The following is a 21,039-nucleotide window of genomic DNA, read 5'->3' on the forward strand; positions in this document are numbered from 1 at the left end:
GTGACAAAAAATAGGGAAAAAAAGAGTATTCAAAATGTTGGAAAATTGACCTAAGTTTTTAATACTGATGTCTGGAATACTGTGCTTTAGGACATTTCACATAAAAATAATCTAAAAATCCACACTGAGCCCTCTGGGAAGGTACATGCTCTTTCCAGGTTGCCCCAGAGCTACACTCTTCTGTCATAGCCAGATCTAATCTGTATCAGTATTGCTTGATATTTTTTTCATATCAAATCAAACTGATCCTTCATCCTCTCATGTACCCACCACTGACGAATGAGGAAGAAACACCAGGAAACAGTGAACTTGTGAAACATGATGCTGCACGGCATGCTTGCTATATACTGATAGTGAGAAACCACAAACCAAAGCAGATGATGTTGCATCAGCACAAGAAGAGCAAAGGGGGACAAGGTAATCACTGTAAATGCAAGGACAGAAGAAGGAGAAATCATCCTTTTCCCCAAGTTATCTACTTTTTAAATGTGATTTGCAAAGGGCATCTAAACATTGACCCAAGCAGAGAAAATTACGTCCCTTTAAAAGCAGAAAAGGAAAAAAAATAGCCAGTGTTAGCCAAAGTTCTCTCTGAGCATCGTGAGCGCAGTGATAGGGGAAGAAAAAATACAAACAAAAAAAAACCAAAACAAAAAACAAACCCTACAACAAACCAGCAGCATTTTCTTCCATTAAAGTATATTTCTGATGAGCTAAGAACTCTATGGAAGTATAATGAAGGTTGGTCAGTATCGGAGCAGCTGTTGACACTCTGCGATGCATCACTCCAGAATACTGCAGGTAATAGAAAACTGCTGCCACATTGATCTGGTTCAAAAGTAAATTCTGCTTTCCCTTTCATCATAATGTTTGCACTGATAGGCACTGTTCTTCCAGGAACCTCAAAGCATGGTTGTAATGAGAAAAAGTGCCCTAAGGAACCTTTCAGGTTAGTAAACATCATTACTAACACTCTGCAGACATGGGGACCAAGGATATGAGAACAAGTGAATAAGCCAGATTGGGAATGTTCAACATATTTTCTGAAAGTACTCTTTCGCAATGGTGCTCCTTCATCTGTATGCACTTCCTAAAACATGTAAATATGATCGGCTTATCCCTTACTCCCAGTAAACAGGAATGAGCTACAATATACTTCCTGCGGGTAAAAGAAAACACAGGAGTAGCCAAGGCGTGCTGTACACTCCTACTCTCTCTTGTCTTGTAGTAAATTGTTTACATGCCCCATCTGGAAGCACAGAAAAAGTTACACCACTTGTTTAAGGTCACAAAGGACATCTCAGTTGTCTGCTGAGAAACTGCCCTGACTCCACGTCAAATTCCGACAATTAGGCTACTCTGCTTCCTTTAAATTGGATTGCCATTCAAATGCCATTCAAATTTCACTATTAGCATTCTTTTCTAACAAATCCTAATTGCTTTCCTGTAATTTCATACGTTTTTTTTAAAACAGATCATCATCTTACTCTCTTTTGTCAAAATAGGGCTGCCTCCTCCCCCCACAAATTCTTGCAGGACTCATGATGTAAATGTCACATATGGGTTCATTTTTACTTTCATCATACAATCAGCTTGTAAATGTAATATGACAATTTATCTTTGTGCTATTATAGGTCAGTAACAAACTGTATTTAAATTGAGAAAAATCTAAAAATTTCCTTTGATGAGGAAGTAAAAACATACAGGAAGCTGAGGCGGAAGGGGAAATATCTAAAAGCACAAGAATTATCTAAAATAGCCAAAAATATAGAAATAGAAATATCTAAAAGGCACAAGAATTGTTTGAATTATGTAAATCAAAGGCTTCTAATTGATATTGCACATTAAAACACTTCAGTCAAATTGAAAAGGTTGAGGTGGATTCCATAAAGGTTATCCATGTAGCCTGAAGCTTTATTTTCTTAATTAGAAGTCTTTCCCTCTTTGTTGCTGTGGAACAAAATTTCAGCAGGTTTTAGTTTTGTTCACACCATAACTAGAGCCTATCTGTTTTCTTTGTGAAACTGTTTCTTCCAAATCCCAAAAAAAGAATGCACTTTGTAAAGAAAAATGTCCCCTGGGCTCTGATTCTACCTGAACTTTTCACCGTATTCAACTTTACCCACTTATTAATCTCTTTGAACTGTTGGCATAATTACAGTTTAATGCACAAGTGTCTGCAAGTTGAAGACTTCATTTATCATGGACACTATATATCAAATCCTAATTGCAGAGAAGTCAGTTAGGGATTTTCCTGGTAACTATACTGGCATAAAGATTTTTCCACAAACCCCTCTGCGGAATTTACCAGGTCAGACTCCGAATCTTGCTAGTTAAAGCTAGAGCAGCTCTACAAACTAACAGAAATACTCCAGAACAAAAGAAACAAAGGCAGAAACTAGTACGTAGAACTGTTACATGGTTATGTGCTAAAAAAAAAAAAAGTTCTACAATACTATTTAGACAAATCCATAGAGGTAAGAGCCTATTCTGTGCAAAACGACACCAAAATATGGCAAGTTTGGTGTGTAAATGGGATCCTAAATTACAGTACAGGAAAATTAAGGTTTATGTAACTCTTGAGATTTCCATGCTACATCATCTACAAATAGACATCTCTGTATCACCATGCTAACACTCATGTTTTCTTTCTAGTAGTTATACAGATGGCCTTACAAAATTAAACTCCCAAAATCGTCTGCTAAAATATTCATTACTTGTGATACCAGTTAAAATTCTACAGTGATGATGTCGTTATATCCCATTGGTATCAAGAGCAGAAAAAAGAAGCTCAAAATACTAGTGTGTTAAAAAGACATCACACGAGTGATTACCATATGAGCCCTTCACTTACCTCTGTCATTACCATATCCTGGCATTTTTTGACATATTTGCCATCTGCTTTCACAATGGTTTGCAGGAAACGCAGGTACTCCACATGACGGCCATGGGTCTCAATACAGTGTACAAAGTGCTGCACTACTCTCTCGCTGATTTCATTACATAGAAGGTAATTATTCATGAAGATGTGCCGCATGGTTTCAGCTTCCAGGAGCTAAACAGATTAAAATCAAAACAGCCTTATAAGAACAGCAGATTTGTTTTGAGATTGAAAGATTCACGGGACTCTAGACTAGAGGAAGGCACATTGCTAGAGGGAAACTGGAAAAGTCCAAGGTGCACCAGCCCAGTGATTAAGCAATGACCTTAGAGCCTGTCTTTCATTTATGATGGGATTTCTCCATATTTTCCTATGAGTACAAAATGGTCCTAAAGTGAATATAAACAAATCTGTGCCCATGTGGAAGATGATGACACATGCACACACACTACACTGACAACAGAGGCCACATTCATCCCACTCACCATCAAACTTTGCACTGACACAACCAACTAAGATGATTAGCTACCTCTGGCTCCCTCTATGTTTGACAGAGGCGGGCATTTCCAGCTGGCAAATCATCGCATGTGCAGTCTGATCTCTCTCTGAGAGAGTATCTCTTTCCACATTAACTACAGAGGGAGCCTGAGGCTATGTTTCTATCAGTGAGTAGCACAATACAAGAGGAAAAAGCAAGAAAGGGATGCTGCTGAGGACCCAGCACCCAGACTTTTTGCATTCTGGGAGCTTTTGCTTCAAACATCCTCTAGTTTGGTTCCTTGAACTAAAGGGTCATGAGTCAGATGTGCTCTCAGAGTATACCTTTCTGTTTAGTGTCATCTGAAAAGAATCCACACCAAGTTTGCTCCACAGTGTGAACAAAAGCACAATAACTGTGATGTTCAGAAGATCAGCTTCAAAAGAACAGAAATGCAAGTGGAAGCAGGCTCCATACTTGGCATCTGACATAAGTGTCAACATCTGATAGGATGGCGCTAGTGCCCACTATGGTCAACTCAGCACCTTTCACTAACTTCACAAAAAAAGCATAAATAAAAAATAACAGAACAAATGCTTCCTAATGTACAATCCTAATCCTCACCCTCTTTCTAATAAAAGCATGTTTTGCTCAGTAGATCTGCCACTGAGCAAGGTATCATTCTATATGACTATATCTGTAAACGCACACATACCTATATACACAAAGGGACTGTGGCAAAGAGGTTTACTGTAAAGACAATTATATAATAAGAGATCAAGTTTTAAGATTATTTGAATCAAATGGAAGCATCACCAACAAAAATACATGGGTCTGATTCTGCTTCATGAGAGCACAGTCACAACATGTTCTACCCTCACGTATAGTCCATCTGTGAGTGGATGATGAAAAAGATCAAAGTTAAACATGATGTGATGATGTGACAACTGTTCATAGATGCTTCCAGTAAACCACAGACGTAATATTGCTTTAGCCTTCTAAAACTGCAGCATTTTAAAAAATTACATAAACAGAGAAAAGACAGGAGAGAGAAGAGAAGACAATAAGGGAGAAAAGACAAGGTGAGAGAAGAGAAGGCAAAGAAGGCATAATTTAGTGAAATTATTTATTTAGCACTGTCATTTTTCAGCGAGTCCAGATTTACTTCCCATTACAATATTCTCCTTAAAATGAAATACTTACGCCTGGAGTTAAGAACAAGTTGAGATTTTTGTGGAGGAGAACTTGATTCTGAGGATTTCCTCGACAGAAATTCTGAAGAAAAGTGTGGGCTAGATTCATAACTTCATTCATCTTTTCATCGTTCTGCAGAAAGAAAAGACAAACTAATCAGCTGGGCATACCTGACATACTTGTTAAAACTGCATAACGTGGATTCAGTCAGGAACAAACAAATTTTGCCTCTTATAGGGCAGGGATTATCCCTCTGGCAATAGCAACTGATCCAGTTTTCTTTGGAGTCCATTAGTGGCTATACCTTACCCTGAATCGACAACCATAGGAAGTCACAGGTAAGGACACAGATTCAAAGTAAAATTTCCTTGTGCATGGTTACAATTTCCTGATTAAAAGAAGTGCTAAGTGGCTTGATTCTCAAAAAAATCTCTCTAGCCTGATTTGATTTTAAGCTTTTGAAAAGCTTTGGCTTTTATATAGTTACATATAGAAGCAGATGCATGTGTGGATGTCTGTGTACACCTACACGCATATATATGTTCATACACATACTCCCACATAAATATATGTCTAGTCTTATCCCCATTTTATATTCCTCTCATGTAATAGCCTATGATGTGATGAACCACCTATAAGAACAAACACTATTTTACTGAAGACAGCTGAACCCAGAACATTAGTGTGCAACACTCGGGAAATTGCAGCCCAGAAGAGGTTTTATCTCCTCTCAGTGCTTCCTATAAGATCAAGAAAGATGTGCTCTTTATAAGGATATCTAGAACATTCATTTGTATGCTCAATGCCACTAAGTCAGTATAAAATCACACTATATTCTGAAAAACCTGCAAGTGGAACTAGGTTAGAGGCTTCCACCACAGAAACAAAGAAATTATTTCAGATTTGATTCTTGAAAGCTTTTTGTCCATCTTATGTATCTACAGTAGCCCTCATGTCAGTACCCAACAGTGGAATTTAGATATCCTGCTAGGAGCTCCATTAAATCAGTACTTCTTACTGTGCAGTGGCTGCAGATCTAAGGTTTGCCTATTTCAGGAACAGGATGATAATGCAGTGACATCCAGGTACCCGAAGCAGTAAACATTAAGAACTTAGGCCTAAACCCATTGTTCTTAAGATAGAAAATGGCATCACCATTTCATGTTTGTAGCACCGTTCACTGAATTCAGTTAATAAAAATATTCACACTAATTCTTGCACCTTTTCAAGCCTTTCCTTTTACTGAGATCATGGTTTTTAACACTAAAATTATGATAATAACCTTTTCATAGGGTATCTGCAGAAGGTCCAAGACTACCAAGTGGGCACCCATATTTTTCAGCAATCGCTGCTGTTGATTCCGACATTTTTTACTCTGAACACAAAGTTTGCTGAGTCGAATCAAAATCTGTAAATAAATAAACAAATAAATAAGCAGGCAAGCAAGCAAAGAACCAGTCATGTCAGACAAAATCAAACAAAAGTACATTCTTTCAAAATAATTACTAAATCTGCTCATCAAACAAGTATGTCAAGCAAGTTTCTTGACAGATATACCAACCTCTTTAACAATATTGTAGTTATTGCTTTTATTGCTGTCTATCTGCGGTTTTTTGATCCCATCCTGTATTGGACTCAAAATATTTGGCTCCTGTAAGAGAGAACATAAACCAAGTGGAGATCTATTGCAACTTCTTCAACATGAACTAATTATATTTAATAACAGCAAGTGAAGAAGCAGCATTACAGCAGCTCACAGGGAACAGCTATAACAGATAATAAAGAAAAAGACTCTTCAATAACCATCCGCTGGTTACTGTCCAGTGAGTTAAAAGATTCACATTCAAGCCCTCCCTTTGTTTCAAATTTCCAACACGATTTGAGGCAATTACCCTATGTCTTCATGTTTCTGATTCTCCTGAAAAAGAATATATCCCTAAATCACAGAAAAGACATCCCATGGAATTTAGATATTATGAGAATAGAGACCCTAGGGGTATTTCAGTAGCTACTACTTGTTCCAAAAATCTGTAATAAAGCTGGAAAGATTACAAAGTCTGTGTATGTGCACATAAAACGTCCAGAGAAAAAGCTTAAGACGAACTCTGTATTTGAGGCGAGTAGGGTGGGGTTCTCAGCAGTACCGGAACAGGCAGCATGTGGACATTAGAGATGTTCCTCCCCTGAAGAGGACACTTCTGTCCTTATCTCTGGATCATGGAGTAAAGGGTTTAAAACCAAATGAGAACCTTATGTTAAATGACAACATCCAGTCATGACGCCATACACTCTGGACTTTGGCTCTTAAGAAGCTGCCAGCAGGGTATGATGAGAGGAATCAAGTCAGCAAGTAACTGCCAACACCCACGCACCTTTCCGCACATATCTCAATCAAAATACAGAAGAACATCTACACAAATACTGCCACTTAGAATACTGGCAGAAAGATCAGCCGTTCTTATCTGGAAACACAAAGAACTGAAAGATTGGACTTCGGATGCTGAAATTACTAAGTATTTAGAAAAATTGTGGCAGATCTCAAGATTGCCTCACAATATAGCCACAAGGACGTAAACCAGTGTAACAGCATAAAAAAGGACCAAGCAGGTGCGCTTGTGCGTTTCATTGTGTCCTCAAACTTCCTTCTGTTTTAGAGAAGAGACTTATGCTAAAACACACACACGTGCACGCCAATCTGAATGTTTATACCTCTTGAGACCTCTTTCTGAACTTTCTTAGCTGATGGTGAAGATTAGGAGTTCTATAAATCCCATCTGGTCTTAATTTCTAGTGGGACAGGAACAGCTGCACCACTTGGCCATGGAAGATGTTTATAACAGTGTCAGCACCACTGTTCAGCATGGTCATGTTGATCTATGCAACAACAGTGGATTTTTATTTGTTTAGGTTTGTTAGTATGCATGCTGCCTTCTCTCTAGCTGTTTGAATCAATACTTTGGAAGATATTTCAGGTTCTTTGCTATAATTAACCACCCTCCTCTGTTCTGGGACTGTGGGTTAACCAAGATTAATTTACCTGTTACTTTTATCAGCATTCTTCCTCAATCAAAGGAGTTTTATAATCCATGTGAACTGTATGTCTTATCTGGAAGTGCTGATCAGCATTAAACTGCTGAATCTATCCTTTCTCTTAACAAAATAAAAACCTGTTTATTGAACCCATAAGAGTATGCCAGGGATGTATCAAAAGATAATCACACCACTGGGATACCAGAGACACTCAGTTGCATATCTTGCCTTGTTATGCCCCATGACAGATATTCTCTGTCATGCTTTCCCATAGGGGACAGGGAGTCATAGTGCTCACACTGAGAAAGGTTCTCATCTGAGCATCTCTCCCCATTTAGGAAATGGTATTTTCTGAAAAGGACTACTTCCTCCATTCACGAAATTCACAGGACATCAGTCTTAGGATCCTTTTTTGACAGCCTCCAGCTTTCAGTCTGAGCAGTTCCCTGCCGCTGACAGTCTCACTCATCTCAGCAGGACAACCGTGCAAGGCGCTGGCCAGCATCATGGTGGCACAGTTTTGCCCTCTATCAGGCAGCATTTACTTACCAGGGGAATGAGTGGCACTCAGAAGTTTCTGTTCACAATCTCAACCTACATATGATGTTTCAGTAGATGTTTGTTTAAACATTCCCAGAACCAAAGCAAAGTACTGCAGACCAGAAAAGGAGGAAAGCAAGGGAACACCAGGCTCTTACGGGTGCTGAAGTGAAAACTCTGCTTGAAACTTCACTGAACTTTTGCAGCGGATAGTGAACATGAGAAGCTCTATAAATGCCACTGCACTGTTCTCCAGCTTCACCTGAGAGTCCTTTCACTGAGACTGTCTATTGCTTCTCCTCAGATCTGTTTCTGGTGCTACACCACCAATGCATCTTCCAGTGACAGGACAATAAAGACCACAATTTCCGTAGTCCTTGGTACCTGTACAGACTCATAGAACACCCTTACACCAGAGTTACCCAAGTAAACAGGCTTTATCTGCTTTACTCTTCTCAAGCAGGGCTCAGTTACATGAGATCAATTTCAGTATTTCTTTCCAATCCTATGCAGTGTCTAATTCATGTCTGACTTAACTCCAAGCACTCTATCCTATAATTCTGATCTCCAGTGCCTATCAAGATGATGCTGCATGGATGTAAGATTTGTTGTAATGCTTTATTTAGAAGAACATAGCCTTTTTTCTACAAATCCCATTTCTGGAGTCATATGACTGCCAAAAACTCCCCCCTAGTAAGTCTCTAGCCACCCCCAGGTTATGATAAAGTGTGGAAACAATTACCCCAAAAGACTCAGAAGCCTAAGAGGAAAAAATATATTTGATTTTTTCAAAACTCTTATGCCAGTCCTGCAATGTGCTTCAGTGAGGACAGAAACATGGGCTGGTAAGATTGTTCTGGAATGTAATTTAAGCCCTTATGTGCACTGTAATGCTGTTTGGGAAAAATTAAACACAGGCAAATGAAGCATATTCCCTAAAGACCTAAAGGTTCATCCAAGCTCAGTACTGAATACTCGGCATCCATTCCAAGAAAGCATGGGATCTCACAGGGATGTTTATCTGCCTGAAGCTAGCCACCTGCTTCACACATTGTGGATTAGGACCAGCACCACACCTCTTACATCTGACTAAAGATCTCAAAGAGAGTATTCACTACCTAAAGTAGTTTTACCAGATAAAAAGATTTCCTAAAGAATAATTTAACAGGGGAAAAAATAATGGACAAGATTCTGAGCTACTGAAACTTGGCACAGCTCTCATGGAATTACCATCAGATGATCTGACCAGTTGTGCAGGTTACCTATTACTGTTCTGATACAATACTCTCTCAGATCTGCCAGAGATAATATTGTGCATGTACTGAAGCACTGCTAATCCACACAGACCCACAGATGCCTCATGGGGGAAAAAAAACAAACCTGAAAATATCCCATTTAGAGATGGTTTCGTTTCAAGCACTATGTTTTGTCCCCTCTTCCTGGAGTTTCTTTGCTATCAAGGCTATCCATAGGAATAAAAAGGATCTTATTACACTTTTTAAATGTAGTATAGCTAAAAAACAATGTAAATATCCCACTGCAATTCTGTATCCTGCTTCCCCATTGCTTTCAATTCATTAAATACATAAAGGAACATTATATTTCCTACTAGACTTACGCCTGAGTAAAGTAAGAAATCCCACATACTTAAGCTCATAAAGTCCAGATTCTTCCTCCATTCTGACACCATTAAATTCAGCTAAGTTATATCCGAGAAAGAGTAAGACCTACACTGTTCCAAGCAATTAAGATTCTCCATTGAAGTGTTGGATTCTCCCCCTTTATGAAGCCACCTAAAATCTGCTTCCTCATCTGAAAGGTCAAGTGAACATCACAGATATCTGCAAACATGCTGTGTCTTTTCAATGGCTCTTACTTTTCCTCAACACATTGGCTTCACAATGCTGTATAATCTTCACTTGGTTTCCTACTAAACTTCCTATTTCTTTCCATTAGGAGAGACTCTACCACAGAAGAGAGTAAGGAAAGTGCTGTGCAGTTCTTCATCTCTCCCTGCTTCCTCTGATGAAAACGGAAACATAGGACTAAAAATTGGTGGGACAGCCTTCTTTATCTACTGTTTATGCCACAAATCTCAACCATAGAAACTCTTGCAGCACTTTAAATTTTCTTAAAGACTCGCACTGGAGTTTGGTAATTACATGTGTAGAGAGAGCGAAAAAGTCACAAAGTCCAAGCCAGGTAGCTGCAATGCCTGGAAGCATGAAACTAAGCACCGGGGAGGTGGCAAGCACTGGGCGAGGTGGCAACCATCAGTAGATCCATATCTAGTGTTATCTGGATCCCTGGAGGAGTGTGAAATGAGGCAGAGGCCTCATGGTCCCAGTCCCCCATTTCTTTCCACCCCAAGCAAAGGAGCCATTACCTCTACCCATGCAGGTGTGAATTAACGGACTTTGTGGCATTAACATAAACGATAAGATTGTCTATAGTCATCCCCACCTGCATGTATGCCTGGTGATGTAATGTAAAATTTTGAGTACAAATATCACCCCAGTTCCGGCCTAAAAAGTGGGACAGGATGAACTCGGAACCATACCGATGAACTGAACGGATTAACGAATTCTCTCCCTCTCCATCCCCACCACTTGGGTCACCTCGTGGGTAAGATTATTGACCTCAGCTAACACTGAGTGATATTTTCTCCTCGGGCTCTTATACCCTGAGTGTACTCTATATTTTCTCCTCGGGCTCATATACCCTGAGTGTATTCTATATTTTCTCCTCGGGCTCATATACCCTGAGTGTATTGGTTTTGCTCCACTGTATTTCTGTTCAAACGGGCTTGTCTGTTTGCCAGGCAGCCAGGCTCACTGTGGGCAAGTTGTTGGTTGTTGTGTTGGTGTTTGTGTGTTCCATATTGCTTTGTTGTTGGTATTATATTAGTTATAAAACCTTTACTGTACCTGTAGCTTTTTAATTTATCACCGGCAATCCAAAAGAACCTGTAAATGTCGCTGTAAATAAACGATTACTGTTTGTTTCCCGATTTGCATCTGTCGCATATTCAGTGCTGGCCTCACAAGACCGGATTTATTCTCCCCATTTTCGCAACAACATGTGAACCTCAGCTTTCACCGAAAAACAAAATTAAAAATTTAAATTAAATTTTTCGAAAAATCAGATCCTAATGGTTCCAGATTCATATTTTACACTTTCTCAAATCAAAATATACCCCAAGAGTGCAGGGTAGCAAGAGTCAAAAACCAACCAAACAAACATGTTTGCTTGCCTACAAAATCTCGATATTCTTAGGTCAGTTTTATGCTGGTAGAGAGTAGAATTACTCATGATGTTTGAAAGTACGGGTTTGATTGTGCTCCTCTCCCCTAGCTGCAGGAACAGGCAGTGCCTACTCCTCCTTTCTTCCAGGAAGTCAACACAGCTGCCCACATGTGATCCCTAGATGACTTCCTTGGCCACAGAGTGATGCCATACATTGTGGCTTGCTCGCCAGCCAGCAGAGAAGGCAGCTCTGTGACATAAGAACGCAGTTACTGAAAGCGGTGGGAGAGAACACGGAACACATAGATACAAGAGGTTTCATCGCCTACTCTGTCTAATCCTAAAGCTCAGCCAGAATACTGCACATTCTCACTTTACTACTTAGATTAACCAGACCACAAACTTGCAGTTGTTCATTAAACAACCTATCAATATTGAAACAATTCTAGCAGCCAAGGCTGTAAACCCACCTCTATGGGCTCTTCTACCCCTTTGGTTTGATTGTCGCCCACCTCTCCACTCTCATAATTGCTGCTCTTCTCAACCCACAATTCCGATTTTTCCACAGTCAGACGTAGCTGATCAAGATCAGCCTTGATTTGCTTGTAGTTATCAACATCTTGATTAGACACCAGCAATTGTACCTGGAAACACAGAAAATTGTAAAGCTATTACAACAGTAGCAGCAGCACTTATGCCTGGGTAATCTTGCTTGACGATTTCTATTCTAAGCTCCTCTTTTCAGGTGCTTTACGTAACCTTCCCTGTGAAATTGAAACATAGCACATGCAGGCTTTTTAGCCTCCATTCATCAAAAACCTTTAACAGAGACAGAGGCTCTGGTTACCCAAAACAGGATAGTTCTAACATTCACAACATTATCTCTCCTTCTTCAATACACTGCAAAACATTTTCAGCACAAGCACAGGTTTACAAACCCTTGAGTTCTATGCGGAGTTAGCTCTGATGCAATGATTATGATCCTCATGGCATTAAAACAATACAGTTACATGGCGTTAAAACAATAGTTAGAAATAGCTTATCCCACCAGCACAATACTTTAAAAAAATTTTAAAAAGATAATATGACAAGGAATCAGGACATCCAAAGAAAAGTCAGAATGTTCAGCAACTTTAGTGATCACCTACATCACCAAAATCAAATACTGAAAAACAATATATTTTCAACACTGTTAGGCCAGCTTAGAAAACCTTGTTTGAATAGAGCCCATGAACTGACTTTCAGGTTCATGTAATATCCCACCACTGAAGTGATTGCCTCTATTAAGATTAATTACTTTTTTTTTTTTTTACTTCTCAAAATTATCTGGGGTTTTTTTTTCCCACTGTTATTTGCAGTTCTTGTTTTAGCATGATCTACACATTGCCTTTTTTTTTGTAATGCTCTTTGCTCTCCCAAGATTATTAATGAAGATAATACATGAAAAAAACTTAACAACAATCTTTACAGTTAATCCATTAGCACTATTAAGAAATCACACTTATATAAACTATTACGGTCACATGGCAGACAACACTGACAGGGACATGCTTTTTTAAAAAATACTACGTGAGGGCAAATATTCACTATTTTGTACTATAAAGCATTCATCATCTTCTCTCTTAGCTTAGTAAAACCTTGTTATTTTACAGAATTTATGAATGCTGCTCACCCACAGACATTTATATTCCACGTTCTCTACAGTCTTTTTTGTTTACTTGTCAATTAGCCTTTTCCTTCCTTTACAAAAACACATTAAGCTCCTCAACCCTTGCTTACCTGGGAATAACAGCTATTTATGCAACTAAGAAGCATGGCCTAACTTTAACAATCTGGTGGGAGGCCATTATGCTACACTGGAAAAAACATTAAACAGAAGCTTTTCAGGTCTTTATCATTCATCTGTTTTTAAACAAGAGAAACTTCCACATCTTACATAACGATGAGACAACACACTATCAGACTCCTGAAATAAGCATCAGATGGTCTTATCAACATATGTTATACAGGGTTACATAACAGAGATGTCTCTGTCATCCAGCCCCATGACATCAGATCTCCTCATCCTAATCCACTGACACATGGAGCCTGCACATGCACTGTTATCAAGCAGGAAGAATAAAAGCCGAAAACAGGCTTGGCTCTGTTACTCCCTTCCTGTTACTTGGGCATATCTGTCTCATGCAGCAGAGCACAATGCGAAGACACCTGAATTAGAACTGGAAACACTGCATGAAAAACAAGAGAGGTTTACACCCAGCCAAGTAGCCCCAAAGTCTTAATGCTGCCACCGGTACACTGCCTGCAGAACATGAGCTAACAGCTCTGTCTCTGAGGGATTACTGCAGCGTGTCTCGCTGTGAGATCCGTGTGTCCCAACTGTCACCACGGACCTACGTTTGCAGTAATGAGTGCAATGCCAGAAATAGCTATTTCTGAGTGCACAACTGTAATACACACCAGCACATACATTCAACTCTAATGAAAAAAACCAAAATCTCTGCTGAATTTGGACCTTTAAGGAAGTAACACCATCAGGCTACAAACAGCAATTTAGGTAAGTAAAGCAGCCTTTGGAAAGACTTTCCCTGCAGTCATTTTCCTGGAATAACGCTGTGCCCATCCATACCTGTTTAAATGCTTGCAGAACTTCTGCTCTCTGGCTGAAGTGCTTAAATAGCAGGTGCAGAGCACCCGAGAGCAAAGGAGGGTAGTCGTGCATGATAAGGTGAATGAGCACCCGTAAAAAGGTTCTGCCCCCTTCATCGTCAAGCTGAACTGCATTCTTCTCCTTTCTGCAACAGAAATGGGAAAAATAGGACCAAATAAAGCAAAATAAATAAGAGAAAAAAGCTTTTGAGATAAATATGGCTGTACACACAATCTTCATTTGACAGAGCTCTTAAAACCAAATCAAATACGCTGCAGGACGTAAACTATAAACATCACTTTAACATATTTTATAAGGACTTCAGTCGTACAGTTACATGGTTGCAGCAATCCTGTAGCAGAATGGACACTACAGAATGAAAGTGAGTATGTATGAAATGTGTCAAATATTGTGATTAAAATTCATATTGCAAAAACATTAATTTATGCCTTGGATAAATTATGCCACACTCATCCCCAATCCAAATTAATTGAAGTAAACAGCATTTCATCAGAGATTAATTTGGCCCTTTCCTTTTCACTCCTTTCCTTTTCAGTTGCTATTAAAATTTCATTTAAGAAAAAATAAGCTAAAAAATAGTAAGAATTGCCAAAAGCATCCCATTTCTGGAATCATATTTATAATCTGGAACGGCAGAAAGCAGATTTACACTTAACATATCAAAGCAGGAATAATGTCTCCAAGAAACCATTCAGTCTCTCTGTTCATTTTAAAGATGCAGATGCCAAGGGCTGTGTGTTGTTTTACATTATGGGAGTTCAGGGAGAGGACTGGAGGCATTGCTCTAGCTGGTATAGATTGAGAACACATAAGGGACTCAGAGAGGGAAGATCAGAACGCCCATATTACGGATCCTTCTCCCTAGCTCCAAGAAAAACTTTAAAGTCTAAGGCCTTGTCTAAATGGCATTCATTTTTACTGGTATAATTATACCCATAAAATTAAACTAATATAGTGATAATGGTAATAACTCTCCAGTGTGGATATTTTCTGTGCTCTTTTTTTTTGTGCGTTCAGAGTGTAGCTGAAACCAGTTCCAAAACTCCACAAGCATAACTTGTGATCTACAGGCCTCTGGTGGTCCAGAAGATCATGGCAAGTGATCCACAGCTGACTTGAGGAGTCATATGAAAGAGATTACTGTTGACATAACTTTCTTTAAAAAGTTCAAAGACAAGGTGCAATGATAACAATTCATGCAGTCTATGACAAATACTGAGGGGCAACAATAACCTATGGATCCAATGGGACTACAGCCATAAGGTACACCAGAAAAAGGTCTGTCTTTAAAAGCACCCATGTGAGGCTTTAAAAGAGTAATAAGCAATTAGTGTGCTTTAACCCAATTAACCTGTACACCATTCCCCAGCTGCCTTTGGGAACAAGGCAAAAACTTTCTACCAGCTCTCTTTAAACTCAGAGAGTGGTTGTTTCCAATCCCATGGCCATCCATACCAACTGGGCTGTGTACTTGTTTGAAATCCAGGCCTTTCCTGGCACTTCTCTGTCTATGTAATAAGAAGTAACAAAAGGAAGAAAAAGGGGTATGAAAACACACACAGAATAAGCAGAAACTGTCCATGAGAAGTATCAGCATGAACAAGGAGATAAATATAGAGGGGCAAAACCGCAGAGAATATACCTGCCAGCAAACATGGTTTCAGCCTGAGCTGCAATTTCATCTATGTCAGGAACAATTGCTGAAAAACAATAGAAATAAAAATTAAAAACCAAAAAAGACAATGATCATTGTTTAATCTGCACAGTAAAAAGGAATTCTGTTCCTCTTTCAAGTAGATGTTATCAAGTAAAGGTCTAACTATGCATTCCTCAACTAGGTAAAATTCACTATCTGGAAGAATACTAGGGGAAATAATAGGACATGGAGCAGGGTTAGATTGTGCATTACTATTACTGAGGAAAAGCCAAACTGTGGTGATGAATCAGCTCCATGCTGCTAGGGGCTGTACAAATCACTACCAGCGACCCACAAATGACACAGAATATTTTTTTTGTTAAACGAGCCAACGACCACAAAGCAGCTAAATGAGATGGATGAACTTCTGGATACTTATCATAAGCCAAATCACTTACCATACCATTGTTCATTCTGCTTTAGAATAGCTTTAATAGACCTTACTAGACAAGACCTGAGTACTCCTTAGCCACCCCTCTGTTACCCAGCACCTGTGATGAGAAAGACTCTCCCCTGCTTGCAAGCAGTGGCACAGAGAGCTGCCAGCCTTTTGAGCATTCGTGTGTGCACGGCAGCGCTCCCTGGAAACCCACTCCATCCACAGATCACATTGACCTCTCTTAAAACCCCCCACATCCATCCACAACCATTTTTTCACGATCTGCTCTCCGCTACATTTGTCATCATGCAGTGTTTTGGGAAGAGCACCAATAAGAGACTGAATTGTAATCATGGGAAAAAGGACTCCACTTTTGCTGGAGAAGGACAGGCCAGCAAAAACCTGTTTTTATAGGATTCCTTAAAATTTTCATTTTCTCACAAGCTTTTCAACTTCAACCAGTATGCATCTTTCTAGTGCAGCTGAGTTCATTGTTTGCAGCAATCTACACAAAATTATTTTACATTGCAATACAATAGTGACATTTACCTGAGGCAATCCCTGGAGTGTCAGACGGGGATGTTGCAGAGCTATCAATGTTTTCATTGTTTTCCCCAAACTCTCTTTTATAGATAGACAGCATGTAGGATATTCTGTAGTCCAGTCTAACACTGAGAATAAACTATAAGGAAAAAAAAATAAGACTTTTCTTCTGCCATTTGGTAACATGGGTTAGGATTTTTCTGTGGTGGAATGTACAGACATACATGATTATTATAAGTAATTAATTAAGTAAATTATTTTAAGTAAATATGACAGCTACAAGAAAACAATCCATTGCATTCATCAGTTTTCTGTGATTTTAATTCCTTCTGACCATCCTGAGATGTACACTGAACTCTACCCTGTTGACTGTTGGATAGCAGACTGGATTTCTCCAGGGACTCCACCACGCTGCCTTGTCCCCATTGCCTGTGAGCCACACCAGTATACTCAAACCCATGTTGAAACCAAACATTTCAAATTTCAGCTGGACTTCTAATGCCCTGTGAAGGTAAGAAGTGCAATGTGGCTGACAGTAAACATGACAGGCTCAAGGCTCACCCTCTCCAATGCCAAACAGCCAAGGGGAGTGGTGCTGCAGTAACTCCAGGCTCCCTTGGAGTGAAGCACAAGCCTGGTGGTGTCTTTTCCTACACTGCAAGCAATCAGCTTGAAGATGTGAGGAGCAAACAGCATTTCCTTCATGAGCTCCTAGTAGTGTTGCCAGCACACAGCAAAAAAAACCCAAAAAACAAACTGGCTTTAGAAGCTAGCACTGCAACGGCAGCACAGATGCTCCTCATTCAATGCTCTGCTTTCTCTTAATTGCTGGTGCTTTTTTGCTCCTCAGCTGTGAAAGTGGAAACTCATAGAGGAAAAATCCTAATTCAAAGCTGGAAGTGCCACTTTTCTATTGGAATAGTGAGGAAAATAAGTAGGCTGGAAACATTAGAACCAATCTAAGGACTGACACAAATATATCTGACACTTCAACAACTGGCTGCCCATCGACTGAGTTTCAGTGTTTCCCACAGTTACACTCCTTGCCTACAGGGAATGCAAGCATACACTGAAACAGCTTTAAGATCATTTAACATATTTTACAATCAGTGGGGATGAAAGCACATACGCTAAGTTACCAAGACTCAGGGGATAGGTGACGCAAATGGTGGCAACCTGTTTCTTTGATCTCTAATTAAAGTCAGACAAGCTTCCCAGACCCAGAATACTGTAATAGGATTTGACTAGGACTATACTGTCTCCAAGCAAATAAAATGCCAGTTCAAGAAACAACATATTTTCTTTAAACTCTTCAAACCAGAAAGAAAAAAGGTAGGTTTATTTTAGTTCCATGATCAAGTCACCCTATAATTGTACAAGGAGGGTTTTTAAAAATAAAAATTTCCCAAGTCCACGCATAGTCAACTAAGTCTATCAGGCCATCTGTTTAATTCTGGCCGATGGCAGAATAGAAACTCTTAAGTAAAAAATGCCTTTACTTAAAGGAATAAGAGGATTAAATTATTGTAAACTGAAATATTTCTTAGAATAGTTTTAATCACCATTGTAGTAGCTATGCATGATAATACAATAAATCTAAATTATTCTTACTCGCCTTTTAGGGTAATAGCACAGTAATGAAAGGTAATGTGATTTAAATTAATCCTCCTTCATTGCATATTAAACAAAATTAAATTATTTTGTATTTCTTGTGAACTAAGATCATATATATGCATATTTACTGTGATTCACCCAACATATGACAATTTGCTAATGTGCAGTAATTTGAGCATATGACTAAACCATAACTAACCAGCCACAGATTAAGTACAAATTAGGATTAAATGCTCTCCAACCTCAAGTGCTCTGGCACTGGACATGCTGTGAAAAAGGAAAGCATAAGACAAAATGTGATTCTCTTGCCTGTGAGCGGACAAGGAATGCACAGGATAAGGTTAGTATATTGGAATCATGCTCTTAGGTATCAACTAATAAAGCAAGACAGTATGGAGACAATCTCAGTAAAAAAAAACCCAAATGAAAATGAAAAGCAATACACTTGAATGGTATTATTTAGGTGATAATACTCTGTCCTTCACCATAAGCCTTAAACTAAAGGAGCTCTGGAACCAAAGTATGCAGTATTGCAGACACTCTACCAATTGACAGTCTTTCAGATGACGAGTAGTTAAGGTAATCTAAATAATTTTTAAGTCAGTCAGAACAAATGGAATCCTTCAAAAGTGACAATGGGATCAACAGATCTGCAGAATCTATAGAAGAAATCTGAAATGGACTTCAAAAGTGTGTGGCCTTGCAGTATTTTAGTGGGTCTAGGTCCAATTCTGCACTTCACCAAAGTACTGCAGAGGAAAAGTCAAATACTAAAGCCAAATAATGAGTGTTAATGATACTGGAAACAGACACGCCGTCTTCAGAAAACATTAGTGAGGCAGATTAAAGGACAGGTTCTGCCTTTTCTCAGTTATAGTGACAGAGTTTCTACAGCATCTAGTTTCTTTGGAAGTCAAGTAGGTGTATGTGAGGACCACAGCTGTGCAATTGTTTCCAAAGAGGAGCATTCTGCCTCATATCAGTGTTATTTTTACAATGAACAGTCCAGTGAATAGTAAGAATGTAGGTAACACAACTTGCCACTATGTGAAGAAGTAAATAACTGGGAAATGACTGCTATGTAACATTCCACCAATCATTATTACCTGCAAAATCTCAATGATTTTCAATTTGGTGTCCATTACAATCACATCTTCACTGTCTGAGGTGCTAGCTTGCTTGCTTGGGTGAATGCTTGGCTGTACATCAGGAGCACTGATGGGAAATATAGATCCTCTGCTCAGCACCATTTGCGTCATCATCTCTCCTACGCCATGGATGGTCCTCATAACATTGTTTCCTATGCATTAAACAGAAACACATATGTATTTGCCATCAGTAAATCTTGCTTGCAAAGCTATATATCACATGCGTACATCCATGTTGTCAAACTTTTTTACGGTTTAAACAGGCATATTGAAAAATAAATTCTAAATTCCTAATTAAAATTCAGGAGAAGGAATTCATTCAAATTACCAAATAGTCAGGGGACAATTTTGTACACTGATTTACCAAGAAATAATTTCTTACAGGTCAACAGATGAAAAAGATGCCAAAAGCTTTCTGCTGCTCTGTTAACATGTTTAAGAAGTCATCAAAAGTAGAGCAAAAGGAGTCTTAGTTCACCTAATCTATTCCTTTGTCTGAAGGCTTATTACATACATCTAGGACCACTCTTGAAAGAGGTTTGTTTAACCTGCTTTTAAGAATATTTAATTGCTGCATATCCCACATTATACCGCATCCCTAGGCAAGCGAATCCAGTACTTGACTATGTATTTTGTTAGAAAACATTTATTGGTATTTCACTTATATCTTCCACTGCTGCAGTTTATGACCTTGCTTTGTAGACACATGGGAGGAGTTAACTTTCCATGCCTACTCCTAGTGATGTCTTCTCCATGGCAAGTGGACATAACATATGTTCTTAAGAGTCAGGTTGATTTTGGCACTGCAGAAACTGGAAGGAGGCTATCCAAGTATCTTAGATATGACACTAAGAGAGAATAAAGATTTGAGGCTGTGCAAGTCTCTGCAAGTCAATCTCTCTCTGTAGTTCAAATGACAGGTCACAAACCAAAGCCAACTGACAAGTACCCAACTATCCCCCTTCAAAAAAGTCCCAGGACATGGTCATGTCCTGCAGGTCAAAATAGTATCTGTAAACCTAGTACCCTTCATAAGCTATATCTGGGGGAAAAAGTTAATTTTACACTCACGTGGCAAAAAAACTTTAGTCTAGTCTAGTTGCAATGGTAGCTATCACTGATGCCAGTTCAGCAAAACTTACCAAGAAATACCATCTGTTCCCATGGATTATACTGGTCTTTCTTGATAGTGAATTTTGATATGACAGGCATCTCAGTGAATCAATGACTACCTTCTCCCAAAGGTGGGGAGAAGAACAAGAATATCATGCTACCTACCTGCATGAACTAGTTTCCTTTCTTGCAAAGCACAGATCTGAATGAATGGAGGACAGGAAGAGAATGATAGCATCTCTTCACAGAAAGAGTGCCAAGACCTAGACTACACCAAAGGCAAACAAAAGAATGGAGGAAATGTAGCTTTCCTGAAGTAAGTTTGAATAGTTCTTGTATGTCTTTTAGTACACTTTAATCACCATGAACTGTCGAGTTTTACTCACACTTAAGAGACCCTCTTCCCAGATAATCTGCTGTAAAAAGCCAAAGCTATTTTATTTTGTTAGCAATATCCTCCTCTTATGCCCTTCCTTCTTCAATCCACAGAGCTCAAGTACTGCATG

The 21,039-nt window shown here is 39.1% G+C and overlaps 1 protein-coding gene across 1 annotated transcript in view; it reads right to left on the reverse strand.

Annotated features, from left to right (window-relative positions):
* Nucleotides 1–21,039, reverse strand: part of ITPR2 (inositol 1,4,5-trisphosphate receptor, type 2) — a gene marked incomplete at both ends in the record, with an annotated part of 112,632 nt that overhangs the window by 23,053 nt on the left and 68,540 nt on the right. Inside the window, 9 exons of the mRNA XM_010193547.1 lie at nucleotides 2,855–3,055; nucleotides 4,563–4,685; nucleotides 5,836–5,961; nucleotides 6,115–6,204; nucleotides 11,840–12,013; nucleotides 13,999–14,164; nucleotides 15,683–15,740; nucleotides 16,665–16,797; nucleotides 19,379–19,572. Coding sequence (XP_010191849.1) covers nucleotides 2,855–3,055; nucleotides 4,563–4,685; nucleotides 5,836–5,961; nucleotides 6,115–6,204; nucleotides 11,840–12,013; nucleotides 13,999–14,164; nucleotides 15,683–15,740; nucleotides 16,665–16,797; nucleotides 19,379–19,572 — 1,265 coding nt within the window. The remainder of the gene's footprint in view (nucleotides 1–2,854; nucleotides 3,056–4,562; nucleotides 4,686–5,835; nucleotides 5,962–6,114; nucleotides 6,205–11,839; nucleotides 12,014–13,998; nucleotides 14,165–15,682; nucleotides 15,741–16,664; nucleotides 16,798–19,378; nucleotides 19,573–21,039) is intronic.

This window comes from Mesitornis unicolor, unplaced genomic scaffold, assembly GCF_000695765.1.
Source record: "Mesitornis unicolor isolate BGI_N332 unplaced genomic scaffold, ASM69576v1 scaffold25961, whole genome shotgun sequence".
NCBI lineage: Eukaryota > Metazoa > Chordata > Aves > Mesitornithiformes > Mesitornithidae > Mesitornis > Mesitornis unicolor.